We start from the raw sequence: 26,631 nt of genomic DNA on the forward strand, positions 1-26,631 counted from the left end.
GCGTACATCCACCATTACTCATCAGTGTATCATTCTATCTTATCATCCACCCAAATATCTATTTCTTCATCTAGCCATCTACTTATCTGTTTTCTATCTATCTATCTATCTATCTATCTATCTATCTATCTATCTATCCATCCATCAAACAGTAGTTTGCATTTACCATATGCTCAGCATCATAGTGTTTCCTAGGTGAGTCCTTATGGATACAAGCCCTTTTCTAGATTCTCATGGATTTTCTTTTCCAGAAAGCTAGTTTGTAGCTCTCTCTGAACGTGTTTCTTATTCCCATCAAGATATACTAAAAGCTGAGTATAAATGACTTATTAATGCAATTATCCCTTATACTTGTAAGAAGCGGTGCATTGAATGAGTGTCCTATGGATGGATGGATGGATGGATGGATGGATGGATGGATGAGTGGACAGATGATGGATGGATGGGTAGATGGACAGATGGGTGGATGACTGACAGGTGGATGGATAATGGGTAGATGTAGAAAGATGCAAAGGCACATAGATGATAAGTGAGTTGAGTACTTCTTTAGGATGTTTTTCTGGCTCCATTAACTTAAGGACCATTATTATCTTCATTGGTGATCAAAAGATAAGGCACCAAGACCCCTCACTCAACCATGGTTTCAATTCAACCATCACACGACTGTTTAAACCAAATCAAAGGATTTACTGTACCTCTCATCTCCCATGGCATTTGTGGCCAGGTTATTGCTGAGTGATCACCCATCCATTTAGCAAGTAACTCAACCCAAAATTAATTATAAAAATCTGCCACCCAGCCCATGGCCTGGAGCATGGCTCCCTTTACCCCGGAATTCATGACCCATGATTCTGGTGTGTCCATTGGCAGCTAGAGATCATGTCTTCCCGACTATCTAAAAAACTTCTCCATGGTGTTGGGCATACACTAATGACTAGAGAACTCCCTGCCTTATAGATTGTGAAATTTCTTTGGAAAAGAAACATCTGGGTACCGTTGCAGGGTTTAAGGGATCTGACCTTACAACAGTGAGATCAACCCTCCAGAGAGCCAGATGTAGTCAGGGCAGACTTCTTGGAGGGAGCCTGGCCTTTACCTCATCTTGGAAGTCAGCACAGTTTCTTACCCTGAATCCAAGACTGAGGCTCAGGAGCCTTTCGAGGTGTCACTTAGAAGTGGCAAGCACAGGGCGGAGGAGTGAAGCAAGACCCACACCTGCCACCCCACTCAACCAGTCATCGACTCTGTCACGCAGCGGATGAGTGGCAGATGCGTTTGGACTGTGCTCAGATGGAGAATGATTTCCTACGCAAGCGTCTTCAGCAGTGCGAGGAGAGGTTGGATTCAGAGATGAAAGCCCGGACAGAGCTGGAACAGAAGGTGAGAGAGGGTGGAGGGTCAGGACCTGAGGGTCCCTGGAAACTGGTGTCTTCTCCCCTCCATTGTGAGGGCCCACTGTCTGGTCCTGGGGCAGGGGGATCTCTACAGTTGGAACAAAAGGATGGGGGAAGGGTGTTCTGAGGGAAGAGTGGTGGCCCAACTGCCTAGTGTCCAGAACCAGATCACAGGTCTGGTTCTGACAGAAATCATTAGGATCTGGGCCTTAGGTTCTGGTCTGTAGTCACCAGGGCATATTCTAACACTACAGTCTTAGTGTTCTGTGACTGTGAAGAGAGACCATGACCCAGGCAACTCTTATAATAGACAGCATTTAACTGGGGCCTTCTTATAGTCTCCGAGGCTTAGTCCATTATCACGGTAGCCGGGAGCATGGTGCTGGATCAGTTACTGAGAGCTATGTTCTGATCCACAGGCAGAGATAGGAACAGAGAAACGGGGACTGGCTTGGGCTTTTGAAACCTCCCAGACCATGTCCAGTAACACACTTCCCCCGACATGGCCACACCTCCTGATCCTTCTAATCCTTTAAACCACTCCACAGCCTGGTGGCTAAGCTTTCAAATAGATGATCCCCTAGGGAACATTCTCATCCGAACCAGCTCCACCTGCCTTTTCCAGCCCCAGTGGTCTGTTATCTCTGTCTCCTCTGGACCAGAGCTACCGCCCCAGCCTGTCTCTTCACCCACGAGTTGTACTGTAGGTTAGAGCATCCTGAATGCCTTTCAGATTGTTCTACCATTGCACATGGTGATGTCAAGGTGGACAATCAACCCTTGGGGGTCCTGTGTACTGGCTCCGACCGCCCTGTGCTGGGGAATGTTCCTTCATCTTCTCTCATGGCAGAGTGTGTGTGTGTGTGTGTGTGTGTGTGCATATGTGCACATATGCATGTACATATGTGCATGTATGTATTGGGCTAGGTTTCATTGTGCTGATATCCCAACAGATTCTAATTTCCCTAACTACATTGGTTTTACCAGGCATCCTTTGATAATGGGGCATGAGAAAGGTCTCCTGTCAGAAATGTCACAAATACACTTGAAAGGGGCTAGGGCTAGGTTTCTTGTACAGCCTACCTCCTTCATCCACGGCTTCAGGCTTCTCTACCACAGTCTAGGCTGGGGTTTCCTGTTAACCTTCTCACTGGTTGCTTCTCTTTGAGAGTCTAAGCCCCAGTTCCATCTCCCAACATTCAAAGACGTTGGGGTTGGGCGACTGCTCTCAGCCCGGGCAAGGCGGCCATGATGTGGCTGTCTGCCTTTACCACCCTGGCTCTGCGTCAGCTGCGCACCTCAGCTCCTGGAGCACCCAGCCCCTTTATGTCTCGGTGCTGGAGACGGAACACAGCCTTCGCTTGTGCATGCGAGGCAAGGCAAGTGCTCTGCCGCCAAGCTTCTATTTCACTGTCTTTGAAACAGTGTCTTGCCATATTGTCCAGGGTGACCTTGAACTTGTGATCTTCCGTCCTCAGCCAGCTGGGGAGATGGGCCTGCACCACCAGGCCCATCTTCCCCATCCTTTCTGAGAGCAAAGCTCATTGTTACCATTGTCAACTCTCCTTCCGTTCATGGTGCCCATCTGGCCTCTTGACTTATCTTCTGGCATCTCCACTCACTGGTCCACTCCCTCTCTGGCTGCCACTCTACTCTCGGGGTCAAGCTGAATGTCCCAGAGTCACACAGTGCTCCTCAACACTCTCACGGCCAGTTTCAGATTACCATGCCAAGCCAGGCATAGGAGCTTGTGCTCTCCTCAGACCTGGGGTTAGAAACAGGAGGATCAGGGATTTGAGGTCGGCGTTGGCTGCTTAGCAGAGACTCCCTCTGCCTCAAAGGGTCAAATATTAATCTCTTTTAAGTTGTCGGGAGGATGAATTCGGGAGAGCTGAGCCTCAGGAGCCCATCCCGGCATCAACTGATCTTGTCCCCAAGTGTTCAGCACTCTCCCAGCCTGGCACCTTTGCCTGTTCTGCTGCTGCTGCAGCTCAGAGGGTGTTTCCTCCTCTGCTGTCTTGATATTCTCACCCCAGCTTCAGACCTCAAACAACTGCTCTCTAGAAAGCCCTAGCTAACACAGACTGAGGTGGGAACCCCTCGGCCTATCACATATACCCCAGGGCACTCATTCATCTCTTTATTTCTTGGTCTCTCCTGGTCACTGGAGTAGCCATAGGTTGGGGGTCCCTATTCTTCTACTATGTTCTCAACATGGGAGGAAAATAAACTGGGATATCTTATGTAGAGGTCCAAAGGATGATCATGGGAGGCCCTATAAATAATGGGAGAGAGGTGTGGTAAGCCCCCTACCCCAAGGATGATGCCAGGGGAGCTTTCAACATTTACTTCCAAGATGGAGACAGTCCACACAGAGACTGACAATGGGAGTGTTGGCCTGGTCCATAATGATGAATTACAAAGCCGTGCCTCTTTCCCTAAGGAAGGGGGATATTCACACTGCATTAAAAAGTCATAAGCCCGCAACCCTTTCAGAGCGGCGGAACATAAGAAAACATCCCATTTGCCTTCAAATACTGAATTTAGAATTACAGGCCTCATTAACTCAGAGTTTTGCTTATTTAAAGCAGCCCTTTAATGAGACCACTTCTTCAAAGCATGCGTCCTGAGTCCCAATCTTCTAAACCAGGATGTGTGTGTGTGTGTGTGTGTGTGTGTGTGTGTGTATGTGTGTGTAGAGTCTGGGGAACATGCAGACGACTTTGCTCCTGTTTGGTCACGGCCCTGAGTGAGCTGTGGATTTCAGCCCACACTGTGGACCACGCAGGGCTTGCTCTTGTGGGGCTGTCCCTAGTGGCTGGAAATACCCTCTTTGTGACTCTATAGCTAATCTCCCCAAGTCTCCCCAGATGATAGATCCATCCGTCAACTGCCAGTCAAAGTGTCAAGTTGAGGCAGGGCAAGGGAAAATGAATTAAGGGTGTGGGGCAGGAGGTTGGCTGAGGTGAAGCAGAGAGATCATCAAGAGGCTGATGGACTCACCACAAAGTGAGCTGGGAGTTTCCTCCCAGCAAAGTGGGGCCCAGGGAAGCAGCTTCCTGAAGCTGACAGGAATCTCTCTGAGGCCTTCTCTCTCTCAGCATCCCTTTCCTTCCACTGCACTGACCTTGGACAGGGGTGGGGGTGGGGTGGGGTGGGGGACACCAGCAAACCTCTCGCTCTCTTCTTTCTGTAGCTTGGGGAGCTGCAGAGTGCTTTTGAAGAGGCCAAGAAGACGGCTCACCAACTGAAGAGGAAGTGTCACCACCTCACCTGGGACCTGGAGGACACGCGGGTACTGCTGGAGCACCAGCAGAGCAGGAACCATGAGCTGGAGAAGAGACAGAAGAAGTGAGTCCCGTCCCACCGTTACAGGGCCACCGGGGTGGGCTGCACAGCGTCGGGGTACACGGAGGCCTCTGGCGTCTCCCCCAAAGCCCTCCAACTTCTGTCAGCGTTCTTTAGCACAGAGCACAGCCCCTTTGTTCACAACGTGGGAGGGATTCCCCTCAGGTTCTCAAGACTCCAGCTAGGACTGGTTCTTTGCTGTTACTCCCAGCCTACCTTGTCCCCAACTACTTTGTAACCTTAGAGAAATTACCTGCCCTCTCTGGGCTTTGTCATCTGTCTTCCCCAAGGGGTTTTGTTGTGGAGAGTGAAGGTAAGCTTCTGTGTTGAGTGGGAGTCCGCCTCTTAGAAGACCAAACCAGTTCATGTCCACTCTGCTCCCTAGCTGTGTGAGTTTGAGCCGGGCCTTCGAGCCCTCTGGGTCACAGATGCCTTCCTCTAGACAGGGGTGAGGTCTCTCTAGTGCTGAGAACTCTGTGACATGCTCATCAGAGTGAACTGGACTCAGCTGCCCATCCCCAGTGCTGAGAAAGGAGACAAGAACATTAAAAAGAACTTATCCCCAAATAGGAGCCCGCACACTTCTTATAGCAGGCAGGGACTCTGATCTGTGGGGCAGGTCTGGCAGGATCTGAACCTCACACTTCAATGCACGGACAGTTTCAGTGGTGCCCCTGGGCGCCACACTGGCTTTCCTATGTGGACACCAGCATGGCTAGGCAACAGAAGAGCCGGGACTGGTACCAAGGCCCATACCCTCCAGCTGCTGTAGCTCTGCTTCCCTGAGCTTGATGTGTCCAGTCTGGGACTCTCTCCTGACGGGAGTGGGTGAAGGGGTTCAGGAGGGTCTGCAGCCACAGTAGCAAGCTTCTAAGCTGCAAGTGGGCAGAATGTTGCCTCTGGTGAAAATACTTCTGAGGAAATGCTCAGAAGGGTCCCAGGTGACCCAGCCTTGGCTTGGCTTGGTTGGTGGCCTCATTGCCAAGAGGCTGGGGGCAGGAGCACGCTCTCTAGGTGGTGTGGTGGAACCTGAGCTCTCTGATTGCTCCTGGTTCCTTTTCTTCACCTCCTCCCCCGCCCCTTCCACACAGGGTTTCTCTGTGTAGCCCTGGCTGTCCTGGAAATTGTTCTGTAGAACAGGCTGGCTTCAAACTCAGAGATCCCCTGCCTCTGCCTCCCGAGTGCTGGGATTAAAGGCATGCGCCACCACTGCCCGGCTCTGCACTGTCTCTTGCTTTCATTTATCAGATGTCCCAAGGTGGCATCTTCATCCAAAAATGACCTTCTATGCATTAACGTCTCCTCCCCAGATAATGGTCAGCCTCCACTCACTGCTCCTTTGTTCCACGCCCACCTGGGCACACGGACAAGCCCTCATTCTTGCACCGGAAAAATGACCCGGCTTCACACCAGCCACTTGCTACATGACCTTGTCCAGTGAGCGTTTCTCTGAGCTCAGGATGACTGGCATCTTAGAGACATCCTAGACTTCCACCAGTCTCCACAGAGTATCCCTGACATGCCACAGCCATAAACTAAGCCACCAGCACATCGACACCTCTCATGTTTCTCCTACTCAACAGCTCCTCAGTCCTCGACTGGGAATTCTCATCCTCCCGAGCGTATGCCAGCTCTCCGAAGGAGGAGTGCTGGCCCGTGACTCTCGGCTTATAGACTCCCTCACCCCAAGGGACTTGCGTGGTGTGCTCTGAGAAGGACCTCATCTCTTATCTTAGCCTTTCCGTTTCTCCAAACTCACCTGCCTTTGGGGTCCTGCACTCCACTATCAGCTCTGGCTTAGAAGTGGATTTTGATGTTAAATCCCTGATAACCCAAATTGAGCTTTCAGGAAGATCAACAGTTTAAAGGGAACCGTGGGGCGGCTGAAGTCTAGATTTGATGGTCACAATGCTTGAGTACCTCTAGTGATACAGAATGTTCTAGAAGCTGGAGACACTTCTGTGTATCTCTCCAGGGTCTTCTCAATCCCCGGCGTCGCTACCCACACCATCCACTGCTCCACACTATAAAAATTCCCTATCCCATCCTGGCTTCTGCATCAAGTGGTCCGGAATGCTTCCATCTGCTGTGGGAGTCTCGTTGCCATAGATACTCCACACATGGGTCACAAAGCTTCATTCTAAGAGCTGGCAGAGTTCTTGTGTCACCCCACTGACCCAGCACCTCTGGAGAGTGGGGCTGAGCAGACCTAGGCTGGGTGGACTGAAGGGTGTGTGAGCGAACGTGTGTTCCAGAAGTTGGGGGTCTGTAAAAGCCTTTCTTTGGCATCGGGTGTTGTGTTAAGACAAGAACTCCAGGACGTTTGCCATTTCCTGGTGTGGCTGTTGTACCTCAGCTGACCCAGGGCATGGACAGGTAGATTGGCTGTGAGGCTAGGGAAGCTGGGTCCAGGATTACTTCTGCCACTGTGGAATTTGGGGATCAACCAATATTTCTATCTTGGAGTTTCACTGCTGTCAAGAGACACCATGACCAAGACAACTCTTATTAAAAAAAAGAAAAAAAAAACATTTACTTGTAAAGTTCAGAGGTTTAGGTTAGAGTCCCATTATCATCAAGGCGGGAGCATGGCTGCCCAGCAGGCATGGTACAGGAGGAGCTGAGAGTTCTACATCCTGATCTGACTGCAGCCAGGAGAAACTGACTCTTCCACACTGGGTGGAGCTTCAAAGCCCACCCCCCCCCCCACAGTGATGCACTTCCTCCAACAAGGCCACGCCCCCAAATAGTATTTCCCATGGGCCAAAAATATTCAGACACCACAGTCCACTCCCTGGTCCCATAGGCTTGTTTGGACATGAGAGTTGTGAGCTTCGGCTTCATCCATGCGCCTCGCTTAACTGTCCCTTTTCCTTCTGAGGGTCCCCATCACTCACTGGCTCTGCTGTCTTAGAGACCGCAGAGTCCCCACTCTAAGGACCCAGGATGTTGGAACTGCCTTCTCACCATCATCCTCATGATTTAGGGGCAGCTGACAGAACCTCTGAAATGATGCCACCCACAGCCAATCAGAATGCTTCTGGGATGGTCCATGGTTTTCTAAACAGCCAATCAGAATGCTTCTGGGCTGTTCCAGCAGGACTTTCTAAGGAGAGCTATGATTGGCTTTCTCGGGAGCCTGGGGCTATGGAAGGCAGCAGATGTGGTGATGGTTTTATACAGGGAGTCCTTGCCAGTAATGTCCACGTGCCAGGTGCCAGCCACACCAGGATTGCTGGAACTGCTGGGCTTCCTGCATGTGACTCAGTCACCCTTCACTGCAGCCTGGCCAAGTTCTCTGGAGGGATGCTCATGCGGATGAGGTGCAAATCTGAGACAGATGAGCAGAGTGAATGGCCGGCCAGCAAGGCGGCCCATGGTGGTCAGCTTTGTGGAGGGCAGGCGCTCCTTCTTCTGTCTCTGTCTGATGACCTGTAGGCTGCTTCCTGTTTGCTGATGCTACAGGGTCACCTGATGAGCAGGCCACCTGCAAGAGTCTGGCATGCCACCTCAACTGGTGCCTGCCCTAATGTCAGGACAGGGAAACAGCCATGGGCACCTGCATACTGATCGGGGACACTTAAACTAAAAACCCTGACCTGGAGCGAGAAGGAGGCTCCAACAAGATGGATTAGCGTCTCTCTCTCTCTCTCTCTCTCTCTCTCTCTCTCTCTCTCTCTCTCTCTCTCTCTTTCTCTCTCCCTGTGTCCTCCTATCTCCTCTCTCTTCCCCCTCCTTCTCTGCTTTCTCTTTCTCTCATTCTTTCTCTCTCCTCTTTCTATCTCCCCTCCCTTCTTTTTTCTCTCTCCCTCTTCCTCTCTCTTTATCCTTTCTCCTATCTCCCCTTAACCCCTCTTTTCTTTCTTCTCTATCTCTCTTCTCTCCCCTCTCCTCTATCTTTTTCTCTCTCTCTCCCTCTCTCTTCTCTCCCCTCTCCTCTATCTTTTTCTCTCTCCCCTCTTTCTCCTCTATCTTTTTCTCTCTCCCCTCTCTCCTCTTCTTTCTCCTCTTATCTCTCTCCCCTCTCCCTCTTTTTTCTTCTTCCTATCTCCTCTCTCCTGTTTCTTTCCCATTTCTCCTTCCTCTAACATTCATGTTCTTTATTATAAACATGTATCATTTAATTTACTCTATATTTAAATATACTTTTAATTTTTGTTTAATGTTTTACATGGTTTCTAATATTTGGATGGAAATCCTTTAGAAACCTGAAACTCCCTCCATGACGTTCCTGGTACTCCCACACCCCAACAACCTCACACAAGAAAAGCCCATTTATCCCCCCTTCTCTTCTTGTGTTTTTAATTCTACCCACAGTTGACCCGGCCTCAGTTTCCCCTACCACGGTTCCCTGATGTATCTGTCCTGTTTTGCACAGGTTTGACTTGCAGCTGGCCAAGGCACTGGGGGAATCGATGTTTGAGAAGAGCCTTAGGGAGAAAGTGAGTCGGGAGAACAGTGGAGTCCGCTGGGAGCTGGGTCAGCTCCAGCAGCAGCTGGAGGTAAGAAATGGGCACTCGAGGCTGTCTGGATTCTCTAGAAACTCCAGCATGCACCTGCAGCAGTGGAGAGAGGAACAGAGCTCTGGGCGGGTGCTGTGCCCCAGGCAGCTGCCAACGCAATTCCCAGCATGTCCTCATGACACCCACAGAGGCTGACAGACAGATAATCCTCTAGAGCTTGTGCTCTGGCCATAGGCAATAGGGCCCCCAAGTGCTTCCTGAGAGGTCCCAGAGGCTCAGAGGAAAATAAGACAGAGCCAGTCAGGCCCTTGTCAGGTGCCACAGCCTGCCCAAAGCAGTCTCTGCTATAGAGAGCCTTTGTGACATAGCTGCTCCTTATCTTTGGTGGTTCCTGTGAACCCTCAGGGAGACCTGGACACTCTTCCTCCAGCCATTGATTCCCTTCCCTGCTCTTCACGAGAAAGCCGCAGTCATGGCCCTGGATCCATCTCCCTTATTGGAAGACTCACTTCTGTGCTCTTGGCCTCCCTGTTCCCTCAGCCCAGCTGATGCCCGGTTTCCTCTTCCAACAGGACAAGCACCCCTCCTTACGTGCTCTGAGAAACAACTCCAGGGAAATTCCTCTTCCTCCACCTGCCAGGGTCCCTCTGAGCCTTCTCAAAGCACAGCCATGTTGGGGGAACTGGGCGTGGGGCAAGAGTGGAGGAGGGCCAAGTGGGGGCCCAGGTGGTAGTGTTAGCTTGTCCTTTCAGCACTGGGGAAACTGAGGCAGGGAGATCCTGAGGTTGAAGTCAGTCTGTGCTGCATGGGGAGACCCTGTTTAATGGTGCTGAGCCTGGGAGACAACTAGGCCTCTGTGCAGAGGTTGGAGCCCTCCTGGGAGACGACTTGGTCATGTGACTCCATCCCTGTGCCCTCTCCTTGTAGCAAAAAGATCAGGAAGCCTCGAAGCTGAAGGAGGAGGTGGAAAGGCTACAGGGCCAGAAACAGGAGCTGCTGGGCTGTGCCTCTGTGGGGGCTCAAGGTGTGGCCAGCCTGAAAGAGAGGGTCTGGGAACTGGAGTCCAATGCCCTTGAGCAAGAGAAAATCCACAGCCAGCAGGAAAATACCATCAAACAGCTGGAGCAGGTGAGGAGACCCTCCCTGTCCAGGGAATGCGCTGCCCTGGGCAGGGTTCTCACACAGAGGATGGAATGAAGATACACAGGGCTGCCCTCCTGCTGCTCCTCACGGCTCCCTTCCTACTGCTCTTCAGCAGTTTGCAGCTCCCTAGAAATCCTCGGGGAAGCCAGGCACTCGCAGGAGTCCCATCCCACAGCCATCCTTTTGCTGTTGCCTGTACTAGCCACACCAGACTCAATGGCATGCTGTCCAGTGCCCCTCCTCAACGGAGACATGAGTTCTGTGATGGCAGGGGTTTGTTTGTTGAGTGGCTGTTTGATCACTCTCCCTTCTCAGTGCCTCTTGTAGCTAAGGATGACACCACGTGCACTGTTGTTCAACACATAACTGCTGGGCGAGTATCTAATGTTATTGATGACTGTCTGTGTCTGAGACTCTGCCCTTCACTCCCCCTGATCTCTTCTATGGAACCTCATACAGGACATCATTCCCTCCATGGAATGGATGATAATTTATAGATAGAAAGATAGGTAGTTAGATAGATAGATAGATAGATAGATAGATAGATAGGTGGGGATGGAAAACCCGACTCCCAGTGTCCTCAGGGAAGCAGCTGGTAGATAGATAGAAAGATAGAAGATAGATAGATAGATAGATAGATAGATAATAGATTAGATAGATAGAAAGATAGATGATAAATAGATTAGACAGATGATAAATAGATGATTGATGGATGAATGATAGATTAGATAGATGATAGATAGATAGATGATAGATGAATGATAGGAAGATAGATGATAGATAGATGATACATGGATAGATAACTGATAGATAGGTCAATGGGTGATAGATTAGATAGATAGATGATTGACAGATGATAGATGATAGATAAATAGGTAGATAGTAGATAGATAGATGATAGATACATAGATACATAGATGATAGATAAATGACAGATATATAGATACATAGATGATGGATAGATGAGAGATAGATGAGAGATAGATAATACATGGATAGACAGATGATAGATAGATGGTAGATAGATCATAGATAGATGACAGATACATAGAAATATAGATGATAGATAGATATATATAGAAAGATAGATTGATAGATGACAGATAATAGACAGATGACAGATAGATAGATAGATAGATAGATGGATAGATAGATGATAGATAGATAGATAGATAGATGGATAGATAGATAGATGATAGATAGAGGAGGATGGGGTGAGGATTTGAACTGAAGTCCTCAGACTACGAAGCTCAAATGTCTACTTCAGGCACAGAATCTAGGAAGATGAGCCTTCTGGGGTTTAGGGGCATGCAGTGAATGGGGGAGTAGGCGGGATGGAAAACCTGACTCCCAGTGTCCTCAGGGAGGCAGCTGGTTTCCAGGTACATGCCGAGCCACAGCATCTGAAGAAGTTATGAGACAGGAATAGCAACAGGAAAAGTCTAAACGCAGCAATATGAGCCAGAGAAGCACAAGTTAATCAGATGCTCAGAGCCAGGGTGGTGGCTGCAACACCTGCTGTCCCCACAACTCTTGGAGGCTGAGACGGAAGAACTACCATGAGTTCCAAAGCCATCCTGGGTTACACAGAGAGCTTGAGGCCAGTGTAGGATACAGGAACATCCTACCCTCACAAGGAAAATCCACTGTCCAAAAATAGATGCTGTCATAGTTAGGGTTTCATCCCTATAAACCTCCTATAGATAAATAGATAGATAGGTAGATAGATAGATAGATAGATAGATTGATTGATTAGATAGATGATAGATTAGATTAGATAGATAGATTAGATAGATGATAGATTAGATAGATAGATAGATGATAGATAGATAAATGAATGATAGATGATAGTTGAATGATAGGTAGATAGATTAGGTAGATGATCATTCAATAGGTGAGATTAGATAGATAGATAGATAGATATGACCAAAGCAACTCTTATAAAAGACAACATTTTTTTTTTTTTTTTTTTTTTTTTGGTTTTTGATTTTTTGAGACAGGGTTTCTCTGTGCGGTCCTGGTTGTCCTGGAACTCACTCTGTAGGCCAGGCTGGCCTCAAACTCAGAAATCCGCCTCCCTCTGCCTCCCAAGTGCTGGGATTACAGGCGTGCACCACCACGCCCAGTTAAGGACAACATTTAATTGGGGGCTGGCTTACAGGTTCAGAGGTTCAGTCCATTCGCATCAAGGTAGGAGCATGGCAGCATCCAGGCAGGCATGGTGCAGGAGGAGTTCTACATTTTGATCCACAGGCAGCTAAAAGAGATTCTCTCCCATAGGCAGTCAGGAGGAGGCTCTGGATCACACTCGCCAGACTTAAGTGTATATGTATGTGTATGTGTATACATACACACATATATGAGACCTCAAAGTCCCACCTACACAGTGACACACTTCCTCTAACAAGGCCACACCTCCTACTAGTACCATTTCCCATGGGCCAAGCATATTCTAACCACCACACTAAGGAAAAGATATGGACAGTAATACACAAAACCCCACGCCCTTACCTACTTAATGTCGGACTAGTATCCCTGGTTTTCAGAGAGATACAGGGGTGGAGGCAGACACACATGTTTTCCTGTCCCTGTATGAAAGTCAGCCAGGTTTTCAAGAGGAAGGAGGTTTCCATCCTTAACTTAAAGGAATTTCTCTTGGAGGATTTTTGTAACGGGCAGTTCTGTTTAAACCCTGGCCATGGTGGCAACACATGACAGGTGACATGAAAGGCTGTGCGTGGAACATCTCTGTGCATCCCACGGAAGTCCGGGTGCCAGCACCCTGCTTGGCCCTACTCTGTATCACAGGATGAAGTCTCCTGGGTGGGAGGCACAGGTGTGGGGAGTGATGAGTCAGGATCTGGAGGGTCTCATGCTGTGAGTGACCAGCGAGGGTTGCTTAGTAAGTCATTTTATTAAGCACCTCATCTGCCTCAGATACCACACAGATGCATTCTGGTGCTCCCCACCTCCCCAGCTCAGCGCCCTGCTGGGATCAAGTGCACCTTGAGTGAGTTGATCAAGTCTTGAGAAGGGCTGAGGGAGGTGGGGAAGGACTTACTAGAGAAAGTGAAGGCTTGCTCCGTCAGAAATGGCTGAACAAGAGTTTTCAAAGTGATCTAGACTGTTCCTGCAATGGCCCAGAGGCCGCAGACTCATGTGCTACCCAAAGGGAGGTAACCGGAATGGTCACCCCAGACAGCTCATTGTCCACAGGATCTCAGGCAAGCCCTGGGTCTCTAGACCATTCATTTCTTTGATTTCATCAACTGGACCAGGGGCTGGGGGGTTGGCAGGGCTCCTCTCAAAGACCTGTGTCCACACAGGAGAGAATGCCAAGGCTGGCAGAGCCTTGGGCTGCAGCTTCAGGTTGTGTCTGTGAGCACAGACAAGCCAGCAGGCATTTCCGAATACCCCATTATCATGTCTTCAAGATCCCTCCCAGCACCACGCAGAGCCACAAGCAGAGACACGAACCGTGACCTTGAGGGTGGAGACAACACATCTTCCCAGCTCCCAACCCAAACTTAACCCAGAAGGAAGGCTTGGTGGATACCACCCCCAGGCCTGGCACGGCGCGTATCCTCACAGAGGCCAGGCAGATATTTATTGATCTCAATAAGGCACTTTTTTCCTGGGAATTTTATGTTAACTCATATAAGTTTGACATAAATGGTATTGCGGATGTCAGAAGTGCCCAAGAGGCTGGGAAAAAATGAAAAAGAAATATTATATTTCCTCACACAGCCCTTCATCTGGGATCATCCTCCAATAACCTCTGCTACCGTGTAAGAGCTGCAATCTTGACAAGGCTAATTTAGCCAGGCCGTGCACAGGGGCTCTGCACACATCCTCTGTTAGAGTCTTCATGTTCCCACGGTTTAGGGGCCCAGATCATTCCTTCCTCTGTCTCCACGTTAGAGAGAATGGTTGTAAACTTCTGAGCTTTAGGTTCCTTAGAGAGCATCGAAAGGGATTCGGAGGCTGCAGCTAAGCCCACTGGGAGAATGTGGCGGATGTGTGAGGGCTTGTAACCATGGGAAAGGCAGAGGTAGTGCTGGGGGCGTGGCTGCTTCCTTTGACTTTCCAGGGTAGGACGGAGGTGACTTCACTCTGAAGCATCCATTAGAGAGGAAAGTCAAGGGTGGCGTGGAGGGCTGAGGATGTGGACGTGATGTAGAGGGCTAGAGCTATGGGCATGGTGTGGAGGGCTAGATGTGGGTGTGGTGTGGAGAGCGGGGATATGGGTGTGGTGTGGAGAGCTGGGGTATGGGCGTGGTGTGGAAAGCAGATGTGGACATGGTGTGGAGTGCTGGGAATGTGGGCGTGGCGTGGAGGACTGGAGCTGTGGGCGTGGTGTGGAGGGCTGGAGCTGTGGGCGTGGCATGGAGGGCTGGATGTGGGCTGGCGTGGAGGACTGGAGCTGGTGACGTGGCGTGGAGGGCTGGGAATGTGGGCGTGGCATGGAGGGCTAAGTACTTGGGCATAGATCTTCATGCTTCATCCTTGTTTGCTGCCCCCAGCTTCGCCAGCGGTTTGAGTTGGAGATTGAGAGGATGAGGCAGATGCATCAGAAGGACCGTGAGGACCGGGAGGAAGAGCTGGAGGATGTGCGTCAATCCTGCCAGAAGCGGGTGCGTGAGCTATGGCCACAGTGCACCCCAAAGCCACATCATGGAGGATGCTGGGACCTGGGACCCGGAGGCATACTCATTCTACGACCAACTGAGACCTTTGTTCCCTGGGAGACTTCAAGGGAGGGTCTGGGGCTCAAATTTCTTAAGTGGAATCCCGGAAGCTTCTAGAATTGCAAGCACACTCTTTGCCACATGATAGTCTGTGGGTACGGATGCTGTGGGAGGGCGCTAGCGGGCCTGGCTGGGTCCCTGCATTTGACCCACATGCTGACCGACAATCCTTAGCATTCTGTACCTGAGACCCAGGCTCGCTCGCTTCAGCCCTAGTCGGTCTCTTATCTCCATCACCATCCTCCCTTTCCCCAGCACACACGGAACAGTGGAGACAGCATTGCTGTTCTGGCCCACACTGCACTCATCAGTCTCTGTCAGCCTTTACACTTTGTCTGTCTGTGGTCCGCCATCACTGTCCTCTTCTACTGTGGTGTCCCTATGGCTGGACATTTTCTGCTGCCACAGCCCATAAGCTCTTAGTTGGATGAGGCATGGGTGTCTTAGTTAGGGTTTTATTGCTATGAGCAGACACCATGACCAAGGCAGCTCTTAGAAGGACAACATTTAATTGGGGCTGGCTTACAGGTTCAGAGGTTCAGTCCATTATCATCAAGGCAGGAGCATGGCAGTGTCCAGGCAGGCATGGTGCAGGAGGAGCTGAGAGTTCTACATCTTCATCTGAAGGCTGCTAGGATACTGACTTCTAGGACTAGGGTCTTAAAGCCCACACCCAGTGACACACTCCCTGGCCCAAGCATATACAGACCATGACAATGGGTAAATCTCTTTCCTCTGGCAGTGCCCGTGGTTCCCAGAGTCTGTGCACTGCTGCCTTCCTCCTTCCTTCCCCTTTCCTCTTTCTCCCCTCCCCTTCTCTTCCCCTTCCCTTCCTCTCTCATTCCTCCTTCCCCCTTTCCCTCTCCTTTTCTTCTTTCCCTCCCCCTCCCTCCTTCCATCCCCTTCCCACTTCCCTTCCCCCTTCCCTCCTCCTTCCTTCCTCCTCTCTCCCTCCCCCTCATTTCTCCTTCCCTTCTTCCCCCCTTCCCTCCTTCCTCCCTCTCATCACCCTTGGGAACCACAGGAAAATATTCTTCACACTCTCCCGGAATGTGCTTGACACTGATGCTTTGTGATGTGGGTATATTTTTTTAAGTAACTTTTATCTCTTAGAAGCATGGCAACTGTATTTCTTACGGGTCTTTCATAGTTAATTTGTGTGTGTGTGTGTGTGTGTGTGTGTGTGTGTGTGTACATGTGTGTGGTAGTCAGAGGATAACATATGAGAGTTCTCTTTCTCCACGTGGGTCCTGGGGATTGAACTCAGGTAGCAGCGCCTCCTCCCCCCCCCCCCCCCAGATCTATAAAGGCAGAGTGTGGGAGCAGGTGGAGGCCTTCCTCTCCTGGTGACATGCTGATGGTGGCTCCCTTTTGGCTGGTAGCCCTCAGTGTCCCCTGTGGGAGACAGTGACCTGAAGGGGATGCTGTGGGAGTTTGGTGTTAGGGAAAAGGACACTAACTCCTCTCAGGGATGCCTAGTTGCTGGTCTGTGAGGTGAGCGCCTCTGTGCGTGTGGAGGATGGAGGGGGGGTGGGGTTTTACCATCAGTGGTAAAGGGATGCTGGGGAGCCCACCAGCTTCAGAGTGAATTGCAAATTAAATAAAGTGCTATTACTCAGATGTCTTATTAGTTGGGGCTGTGGGAGGAAAACACTGTAGTTCAGGGCTTCCATGAGGTATTCCACTATCATTGATCTGTGACCCGAGGAGTGGTTAAGGCCACCTTGTTGATAGTCATTTTTTGTTGTATCCTTAGCAAAGGGAAGAGAAAGAGGGGGAGAAAGAAGCAGATTTGATTTTCTGGTGTCTTTCTCCATAAGGGCACTAATCCTGTTGTGGGGTGACACCCTCGTAACATCCTCTGACCCTAACCTTCCTAAATCCCATCCCACTGGGAAGTGGAGAGAACTCACACAGTCCATACCACCAATCTGTATATCCCCATAACACCACGTGTCCCTTGGCTGGCCCCTTTTCCAAGGAACAAGGAAGTGGACATGTCTCTTAACAGGCCGTGAGGTACCCAGCGTTAAGAAGTCAGAGGGCCTGGTGGGGGCAGGAGATGACTCAGTGGGTCATGTGCTTGCTGCACAAGCAGGAAGACCCGAATTCAGATCCCCCCATCCATAGTCAGAAGCTCCGTGTGAATGGAGTCTCTGTGACTTCAGGTCTGGCAGACAGACACAGGAAGATTCTGGGAGCTCGAGGGCTCAGTGAGGCTGGCCAGTGGATGGGTCTAAGATTCAGTGAGAGACGGTATCTCAAAATGTGATATAGAGAACAATAAAAGTAGATGTCAGGCATCAAAGTCTGGTCTTGTACTGGCTAGTTTTGTGTGTCAACTTGACACAGGCTGGAGTTATCACAGAGAAAGGAGCTTCAGTTGGAGAAGTGCCTCCATGAGATCCAGCTGTGGCGCATTTTCTCAATTAGTGATCAACAAGGGAGGGCCCCTTGTGGGTGGTACCACCTTTGGGCTGGTGTTCTTGGGTTCTATAAGAGAGCAGGCAGAGCAAGCCAGGGGAAGCAAGCCAGTAAGAAACATCCTTCCATGGCCTCTGCATCAGCTCCTGCTTCCTGACCTGCTTGAGTTCCAGTCCTGACTTCCTTTAGTGATGAACTGCAATGTGGAAGTGTAAGCTCAATAAACCCTTTGCTCCCCAACTTGCTTCTTGGTCATGATGTTTGTGCAGGAATAGAAACCCTGACTAAGACAGGTCTCCACATCTGTACACACAAGTCAACATGTACCTGCATACACTTGTGCACATACACATATATACACACAAACAGACACACACACACACACACACACACACACACACCATGCTAAGACTCAAAAATATTTAAGCAGTGGCCATGACTGCAAACTTCACAGTGTGTGCCAAAGGGGTTCCCCAATCTGACCAGTTCACCCTTTTCTTGCCCAGGTCCCAAGCTTTAAGGTTCTGAGGCTTTTTTGTAGACACACCCCTCCAACTCGCTAGGCAGCATTAGAGCATGGACACAGACTGCATGTCCCCTCCTCCCAGGGCCCTGGCCGGGGCTCTGTTCCTCAGGACTCGTCCAAGGGTGCTCACATCTGTCCCGTGTGTCCACAGCTTCGTCAGCTGGAGATGCAGTTGGAGCAGGAATACGAAGAGAAACAGGTAGCTCTCCATGAGAAGCATGACCTGGAAGGCTTGATTGGAACCCTGTGTGACCAGGTAAGGTACACTCAGCAGAGACATCTGAGAGTTCTGTGGGATGGCTGGATGCCGGAGAAAGCCAGCCAGTCATAAGGACAGATCCTTCGGTCTTCAGGAAGGTCCAAGGACAGGCCTTTGAGCCGGCCACTCCCCATGTCCCCAAAGTGCAAGCTGCTCCACCCACCCTTCCCGCTGGCTCTTTGAAACTCTCTGGGGCTGGTGACCAGCAGCGTTCTTAAAAGAACACAGGGAAGTAAATAGAGTGGCCTCAGTCGGGAAGCAATATGGCGGCCGGTGGCTGTTGGCAGTCAACTGTAGACAATGCTTGCACTAAGGGTCTGGATATGGATGGCTGCCGTACCCACAGCTGACCTTGTAGGAACAAGAGTTTTCCAGGACTGGGAGCCAGGCAGGAGTATCTTTTACCTCTGCGGTCTGTCTGTCTTTGGGCAAGCTTGTTAGTGGCTCTAGGCATGTAGATTAGCAGAGACCTTCAGGCCTGTTCCCTTTGTCACTGTTCTGGGGACCTCAGCCTTTCTCTCTGGCATTCTGAAAACCGATGTCTCGTGTGGTGGGAAGAGTGTGTGGGATGCTGAGAACACCACCCACCACAAGCTGCCACCGGGTGTACTGTAATTCCCCAGAGTTGGCACTGCAGGCCCCTTGTCTCCGAGAAAGCTGTGCAGTTCCGTCTCTGTGACTCATCTGGTCATGACGATTGGCTTCTGTATTTTCTGGGAATCATTTGTGGTCTGTGCATCGACGCTCACCAGTTTCTGATAATCTACGTTTCAATAGCTCTGCCTGTGGATAACTCACACCCTTGTTGATAATGCCCTCCAGTTAATAAAGTGTTTCTAAGGCAGCAAAACAGGCATTTATGGCTTACAGTTTCTTACTTTAAAGCTGCCTTCCTTAATTTCAGTTCATATTTTACCATATGCCTTAAAAGCTCTAAGCTTCTTTTTGTGCATATAATTAGGTCTTAATCCATCTTATGTAGGTGTGTGGTATGAAGTAGATACCTACATTTCCCTTCCCCTACCCACCACCCCTCATGCTGTGGGTGTGTACAGATCTCCTCATTCTACTGGCTTCATGCTCCTCTCTCTTCCTGCACAATCTGGTCCTGCTGGCTAGCTTTCCATAAACTGCAGTGTTCTAGATAGCTTTAACCATCTAACACAGGCGCAAGTCACCTTAGGAAGGAATCATAGCTGAGGTATTACCTGTTGGCCTGTGGGCAAGCATGTGGACAGTCAATTGATGCAGGAGGACTCAGCCCACTGTGGGCAGCACCACACCCTAGGCAGGTGCTCTCAGCTGTATGAAGAAGCTAGCAAATCCTGAGCCCAAGGGAGTCAGCAAGCAGCCTTCCTCCATGGTGTCTGTCTTCGAGCTCTTACTGAATTCCTTCTCTGACTTCCCTTCATGGTGAGCCGTTACCTGGAAGAGCACGCCGCAGATACCCCTCTCTCTGCCAAATTGTTTCTGGTCATAGCTTTTTATCACAGCAGCAGGAAGGAAACTAGAACACATAAGGGCATCTTACCTAGGCTATCTTTGAAAATAATCCTGTCTTTAATAACCTTAAGATGCAGGTCAGGGTGCACATGTGATGGTAGAGGCCTTACCTAGCCTATATGGGACCCCATATTCCTGTAGTAAGAGTATTATAATAGGGCTGGAGCGATGGCTCAGTGGTTAAGAGCATTGATCTTCCAGAGGTCCTGAGTTCAAATCCTAGCAACCACATGGTGGCTCACAACCATCTGTAATGAACTCTGGTGCCCTCTTCTGGTGTGTCAGAAGACAGCTACAGTGTACTTACATATAATTAATAAATCTTTTTTTAAAAAGAGTATTTTAATAAATCCTGGTGCAGGGTTCCTTCCTTTATGTATGCATGGACCATTTATGTTCCCAGATAAAAGGCATACACAGCCTTATACATTTCAATTTTACATTTCACAAGCAGCACAATAGCTGGGCAGCTGCCTCTCCGGAGTTACTACTTACTAACGTCTATGTTCCATCCTGACTGCTCTAAACTACGATTAGTCCGCCCTCTGGGCCACATTCTTTTGACCCAGAGCCTGGGGTTCTCTCCTTTCTTCCCTACCCCATGACAGCTCTCGTCTCTACCCTGCACACTCTTCTAAGGCAAGGCAGCTCTCTCCTTCCTGTCCTTCCTCATGGTCCCAAGCCTGGGAAACCTAAACCCCGCCTATGTCTCTTCTCTGCACCTATTGGCTGCTGGTATCTTTATTTACCAATCAGAATTCACTGGGGGCGGGGTCCCTCAGATGTCACATTAACATCAGAACACATGCAGCATTCGGCCAACCCACTACACATACTATCCACAGAAACCTAGGGGCGAAGGATGTCAGGGTGTGGAGAGCCCTTATTATTTTTGTAGAGGACCCAAGTGCTGTCCCCAGTGGCTCACAACTGTAATTTTATTTCCAGGCTATCCAAAGCCCCATTTTGTCCTCTGTGGGCACAAGGCCATGTACCTGATACACCACAGACATACATGTAGGCAAAAACATCCATAACAAATCATTTTTCAAGAGAAAGAAAGGTTTCATAAGGAAACTTCATTAAATCGGTTGATTTGCAAGTTAGACTGGAGACAACTGTCAGTTTCATGTTAAAACTGTTATTGACCTCAGCCCTGACCCCGTCTCTCTTTACCCACAATGCTTATTTCCTAACCATGTATGTCATAAGCACCTTAATTAGCTTTATTTCCAGGAAACTCTTAGTTTCCACAGTTTTATGACCAGGGTCTGTTTAGCGTTTTGGTTTTTATTTAATTGTCTTATACATCCTGTGAGAAGCTTCCGTGATCTTAGCGTTCCTGAGTTCATTGTTTGATAATATTTATCCATCAATTATTCTAAGTTTTCCTATTTTCAAGAACCTAATCATTTGGAAATGAGAACAATTTCGCCTCTTTGGGCAAAGGAAAAAAATATTAACTGTTTCAAAGAGGAACAGGCAATTGGTTCTCCTCCAGCTTACCGACTGGCCTCAGCTGCACGGGGGGGGGGGGGGGGGGGGGGGGCGCGTATTAGCAAATGTGCCTTTCTTACCCTAGCTCAATTTGAATGCCACTAAGGCTCGGTCATGTGACTATGTCCACTCTGTGTGTGTGTGTGTGTGTGTGTGTGTGTGTGTGTGTGTGTGTGTGTGTGATCAGTAACCCTTGTCCGGTTAAATCTTCACCCACTGTGAGTTCTCTAGTATTGAAAAACCTGTGAAGCCTTACCTCGTGCTGCTGTTCCGTGGAGGGCTCCCCTCTGAGTCACTTCGCCTGTGGGGGAATGCAGTGTCTCTTATGTTGGTTTTTTGGCCCTCTGATTTAACAAGAGTTCAAGGCCAGCCTTGGCTACTTGAGGCCATTTATTAAAGCAAAGGGTTCTAGGTCCCATTAACTAGAAACACGTGAACCGCTGAGCTCTCAGAATGACCCTTCATTCCCATTAATCTAAGGAGGCTCTCCTTCCTCTTTCCTCCCTCTTCCTCCTCCCTTTCCTCCTCCGCCCTCCTTTCTACCCCCTCCACTCTCCCTCACCTTTCTCCCTCCTCTTTCCTCCTCCTTCCTCCCTCCTCCACCCTCCTCCTCTCTCCTTTCCTCCTCTATCCTCCCTCTTCCCTCCTCCCTCCTCTCTCCTCCCTTCTCCCTCCTCCACCTTCCTCCTGCCTCTCTTTTCCTCCCTGTGATAATTAAGATGGAGAGGACAACTTGGGCTGAGGTTTTCTTGTGGTTTCTGTTAGCAGAAGGCTGGCCATGTCAATATTTCAAGGGGCCATGGTGGCGACTACACTCATAGCCATTCCAATCATGAGGCTGGTGCTGACTTGTTCTTTAAGGAAAGCTGTGTGCTGTGGCCAAAGGAAAGCAAACAGAGGAGAAAAGTCCAGAATCTGCACACATCACAGAAAAAACTTACTATATGGAACAGGAGAACCAAGACTTCAGGAGACAGTCCCATGAGGCACTGTGGAATAGTGGTTAGAGACCCACGTGCTAAGCTGAGACCCTTGGGTTCTCCGCATGCGTTTGGCAGCACTGTGACCCAAGCAGATCACCTGCCCGCTGCGTGCGGACATGTCCCTGTGTTCTGAGAGCCCCAGACCACCACTTACTCTATTACCTGCCCCCATCCCATCCAGAGGTTTTCCATCCACTGGGCCCATCACAGGGCATTCACCTGCCAGCTAGCTGCCCTCTTGCTTGGCTTCTGAAGTGCCTGCTATCTGGGGCACCCTACCTCTAGCTCAGAGCGGCTCACTGCAATCTCCAGCACCGTCTCCTCTGTGCCTCAGTGCCACTTCTTGTAAAAATGAAAAGGTGGGGCTGGAGAGATGGCTCTGTGGTTCAGAGCACTGGCTGCGCTTGCAGAGGACCCAGGTTCAATTCCCAGGACCCATATTTTAAAACCACAACCACCTGTAAGTTCAGCTCCAGAGGATTTGAAGACTCTTTTGGCGGATTTCTGAGTTCAAGGCCAGCCTGGTCTCCAGAGTGAGTTCTAGGACATCCAGGGCTACAGAGCGAACCCCTGACTCAAAAAGGAAACAAAGACTCTTTTGGCCTCCACAGGCACCAGGCACATGTATGGGACACAGGCATAGGGGCAGGCAAGACATCCATTCAGTGAAATTGATGATGATGATGATGATGATGATGATATGGTGGTGGTGGTGGTGGTGGTGGTGGTGGTGGTCATAGCAGCAGTAAACACACCTCCCTCATGATATAACTTGCTAAAGTTGTCTCTTGCCACAGCAGCTGAGTTCATACCCCAACTCTGTGTACTCCTGGGCAAATCACCCGCTCTCAACCTCAGTCCCGTTACCTATACAGTGAAGATCATGTGCTCACCATGGGGATTAAATGTAACTTACCCCTCAAAGTATTTAAAAGCTTTGAGGATACTTAGGATGCTCTCTGTAACTGTAAGCTAGTCTTACATTCATAAAGGCAATAACAACAACAACAATGTGTATTTTAAGGGATTGTCACAGCAGTTAAGTGCGACCATATATGACAGAGGGTGGCAGGGAGCCCAGACTGCAGCTCAGCTCAGCTCCTGAGCTCCATCCCTTTGGCTGTGTATTTATACCACAGACCGGCGTTTTAAATTTACCACGGCAATCCATCTGAGGGAGGAGAGGCAGTATTCTAAGAGCCATTTTTCAAAGAATCCCAAGCCAGCCATGGAGGAATCGTGACATGAAATCTGTGTGTGCACATGCCAGGTCACCGAGCAGTCGCCATAATCCTCTGTGTTTGTAAAGCACTTGACACGCAGAGTGCTCTGCCGCCCGTTATCACACCGGATCCTTCTCTTATCTCAACACAGAGAAGAGGATTTATCAAAACCCTCTCCTTAGAGAAGGGAGGCTCCAGTTCAGTCAGGTGGCAGCCATCGCTCAGGTCCCTGCTGACAGCAAATGCTGTGTTGGAGTTTAAAGCACAAGCCACCTCTTTGTTAATCTGTTACTGAATGCTCTGGGGCATCTCAGCACCCAGGAGAGGCATCTGGCAGGCACACAGGCAGGCAGAGATCCACAGCATGCAGAAGCCAGTGGCTCTCACCTTCCTGACACTGCGACCGTTTCACAGTATGGTTCCTCATATGGTGACCCCCCACCCCAAACCAAAGAAGTATTTCCATGGCTACTTTTTAACTGTAATTTTGCACACTCTTATGGATTGTGACATAAATATCTGTTTTATGGTGTTTTTAGGCGAGCCCTTGAAAGGGTCTTTGACCCCCAAGGGGATCCTGGCCCACAGGTTGAGAACCATTGCCCCATGAAGAGACAGCATCTGATTCTCTTCAGTCTAGTCTATCAGGTGCTCCCAAGTTCTTTGCTCTGGCCTTTGGATGTTCCTGGGACAAAGGAGCTTGCTGGTGTCTTTAAGGGACACTGAGTTCATGTAGGAATCCAGTCCAATCCCATACTTTGGTTGGACTCATGTCGTTGGCCTCTGGGAGTTAAGACCTCTAAAATAGGATGTGGCATCTTTGTAACTTTCCTATCCGTTGTTCCCTGGCAAATTCAGAATTCCACAGGGAGGGATTTATCCATTTCTGGGTAAATTTCCATCCACAAAAAAAGCAGCTCTCTCATGCCTGCCTTTAAGTCAGCAAAGACAACCTGCTTTATATATCAAAAGCTTCATGTAAAGCTTTGGAAGGAACATGATTGCTGTTGGCTAAGAGTCATGATGGACCCCACAGCAACCTGCAGCATAACAGAAGGTAAAGGAGTCCCTGTGTGGATCAGCAGACCCCTCCCCCACTCCCAAGCATCATCAAATCTGAATGTAAGCAAGCCCTGCAGAGGACTCCTCATGCCTGTTCCAGTCTCTGCCTACCTGGGCTGCCCTAACGTCTCCTAAGAGCCTGGGCATCAACCAGGGTCTCACCTGGCATGGAAGCTCTTAGCTTGAGGCAGAGGGCAGAAGACTCCGGGCCTTCCAGGTTATGGTGATGCTAGTAGAGTCGTGTGCATGGTCCTGTGGCAACTCGGGGCATGGGGCTGAGCCTCAGCACTCAGGAGGCTGAGCAGGCATCTAGGTCCATAGTATTCCAGTGTTGGTGTTATCCCATTTTGTAGATGAGACTCATAGAAAACAATATCTTTCTTTTTTAAGATTTTGAGATACACTGTATCCCAGGCCTCCAATTCCCAGGAGTCCTCCTGCCTTGGAGGAAACAGTATCTTTCTGTTGTTCTGTTTTGAGGTTTTGATATACATTGTTGCCCAGGCTTGTTTTCAATTCCCAGCAGTCCTCCTGCCTCAGCCTCACAAGCTCCAGTTTTAAAGATAAGGGCCATCATGCCATGGAAAAGGCGAGATTGACCCACAAGCTCTGATCCTAAGAACCTTGGTCCTGGCCACTGCTGTGCCAACTACACTAACCATTCCTTGGCTTCCAGATTGGCCACCGTGACTTTGATGTAGAGAAGCGTCTCCGAAGGGACCTCAGGAGGACACATGCTCTGTTGTCTGATGTTCAGCTCCTTCTGGCCACTATTGAAGACAGCAAGACATCAATCAGCAAGGAAGAGCTGGAGAAGGTGCACAGCCAGGTGAGTGTTGCACTCTCACAGGAAGAGAGGCCCTTCTGGGAAACAGTCTGAGGCTTCCCCAGACCTGGAGATGTGGGCTAGGAAGTCACTTGGCAATGGAAGACAAGGGGTAGGATGTGTTCACTTCTGTTGGGTGGAGCCGATGGTGTCTTTTTGGAGGGCATGAGCAGGTTAGGGCTAGGACACTGGCTGAGGCGGGTGTGTGTGAGTGGATGCTTTCGGTAGCCATTAGGACTGGGTATAGAAGACAATTGCTGAGCTAATATGGCGAAGTCAACTCCTCAAAGAATCAAGGAGAACAGCTGTGGCTGTCTACTCAGATGTTAATGATACTGGTCAAGGTTTCACGTGGGCTACCACCAGACACTGGTTGGAATTCCTTCCCCACCTCCTCCATGTACTGAATTCACTGTGTGTGTTATCTATCAACTGGCACCTCTGGACGGTTCAGTAGCTTGTGTTAACCAATAAGCAGAGGTTTACTGGGCGTTCCAGTGGTTCAGTCCATGAACACTTGGCCCCATCCCTGTGGGCCTGTTCTGAAGCAGAGCATCATGGGATAGAGGGCATAGTAGAGTGGAGATGCTCTCTCCTCATGGCCAGAAAGGAGACAGGGAGGAAGGGTGGGAAGAGAGAGGGGACAGACGAGTTTAGGGAAGAACCACCAAATGATCTAAGTTCCACCAGCCCTGACACACTGGGCCACCCATCCCACACTCTGATTATCCCTTTTTTTCTCTCACGGGTCATTCTTATCCTGGTGACCACCATTACCCAGACCTTTATTGTTTGAACACTACAAGTCCTGCATCCTGGGCGAGGCAGGGCACTTCTTTCATGTTCCCTTCATGAGCATGTGGAACCTATAGCACGTAGTTGTTACAGGAGCTTCAGAGAGGCTGAGGACTCCCCATGCCCACTTTATAGATGGGAACATTTTGCCCCGTGGTGGTGATGTGTATGCTAAGTAAACGCAGTGAGAGACAGAGCTGGGACCTGGAGCTTTTGACTCTGAGGGCAGAACCTTGGTCTTTCATCACATTGAATCTTCCTGCTTGTTGGAGGAGAGTAGGGAGGCCCAGATACCTTGGCTCAGCTGGGGAATGAGCACCTCACACTCATCCCTGCTTCTGCCCCCCCACCCCAAGTCTTCTCCATTCCCCCCACGTGATTTTTCTGACAAAGGAACCTGGGGTGCCCCTCCCCCACCCTCTTAAGAGCATTCCTGT

The 26,631-nt window shown here is 49.7% G+C and overlaps 1 protein-coding gene across 1 annotated transcript in view; it reads left to right on the forward strand.

Annotated features, from left to right (window-relative positions):
- The window catches only part of Myo18b (myosin XVIIIB), a 191,649-nt gene that overhangs the window by 79,988 nt on the left and 85,030 nt on the right, over window positions 1–26,631 (forward strand). Inside the window, exons 27-33 of the mRNA XM_052167649.1 lie at window positions 1,256–1,380; window positions 4,591–4,745; window positions 9,121–9,244; window positions 10,133–10,333; window positions 14,872–14,982; window positions 18,198–18,302; window positions 25,250–25,402. Coding sequence (XP_052023609.1) covers window positions 1,256–1,380; window positions 4,591–4,745; window positions 9,121–9,244; window positions 10,133–10,333; window positions 14,872–14,982; window positions 18,198–18,302; window positions 25,250–25,402 — 974 coding nt within the window. The remainder of the gene's footprint in view (window positions 1–1,255; window positions 1,381–4,590; window positions 4,746–9,120; window positions 9,245–10,132; window positions 10,334–14,871; window positions 14,983–18,197; window positions 18,303–25,249; window positions 25,403–26,631) is intronic.

This window comes from Apodemus sylvaticus, chromosome 22 (genome assembly GCF_947179515.1).
Source record: "Apodemus sylvaticus chromosome 22, mApoSyl1.1, whole genome shotgun sequence".
Classification (NCBI taxonomy): Eukaryota; Metazoa; Chordata; class Mammalia; order Rodentia; family Muridae; genus Apodemus; species Apodemus sylvaticus.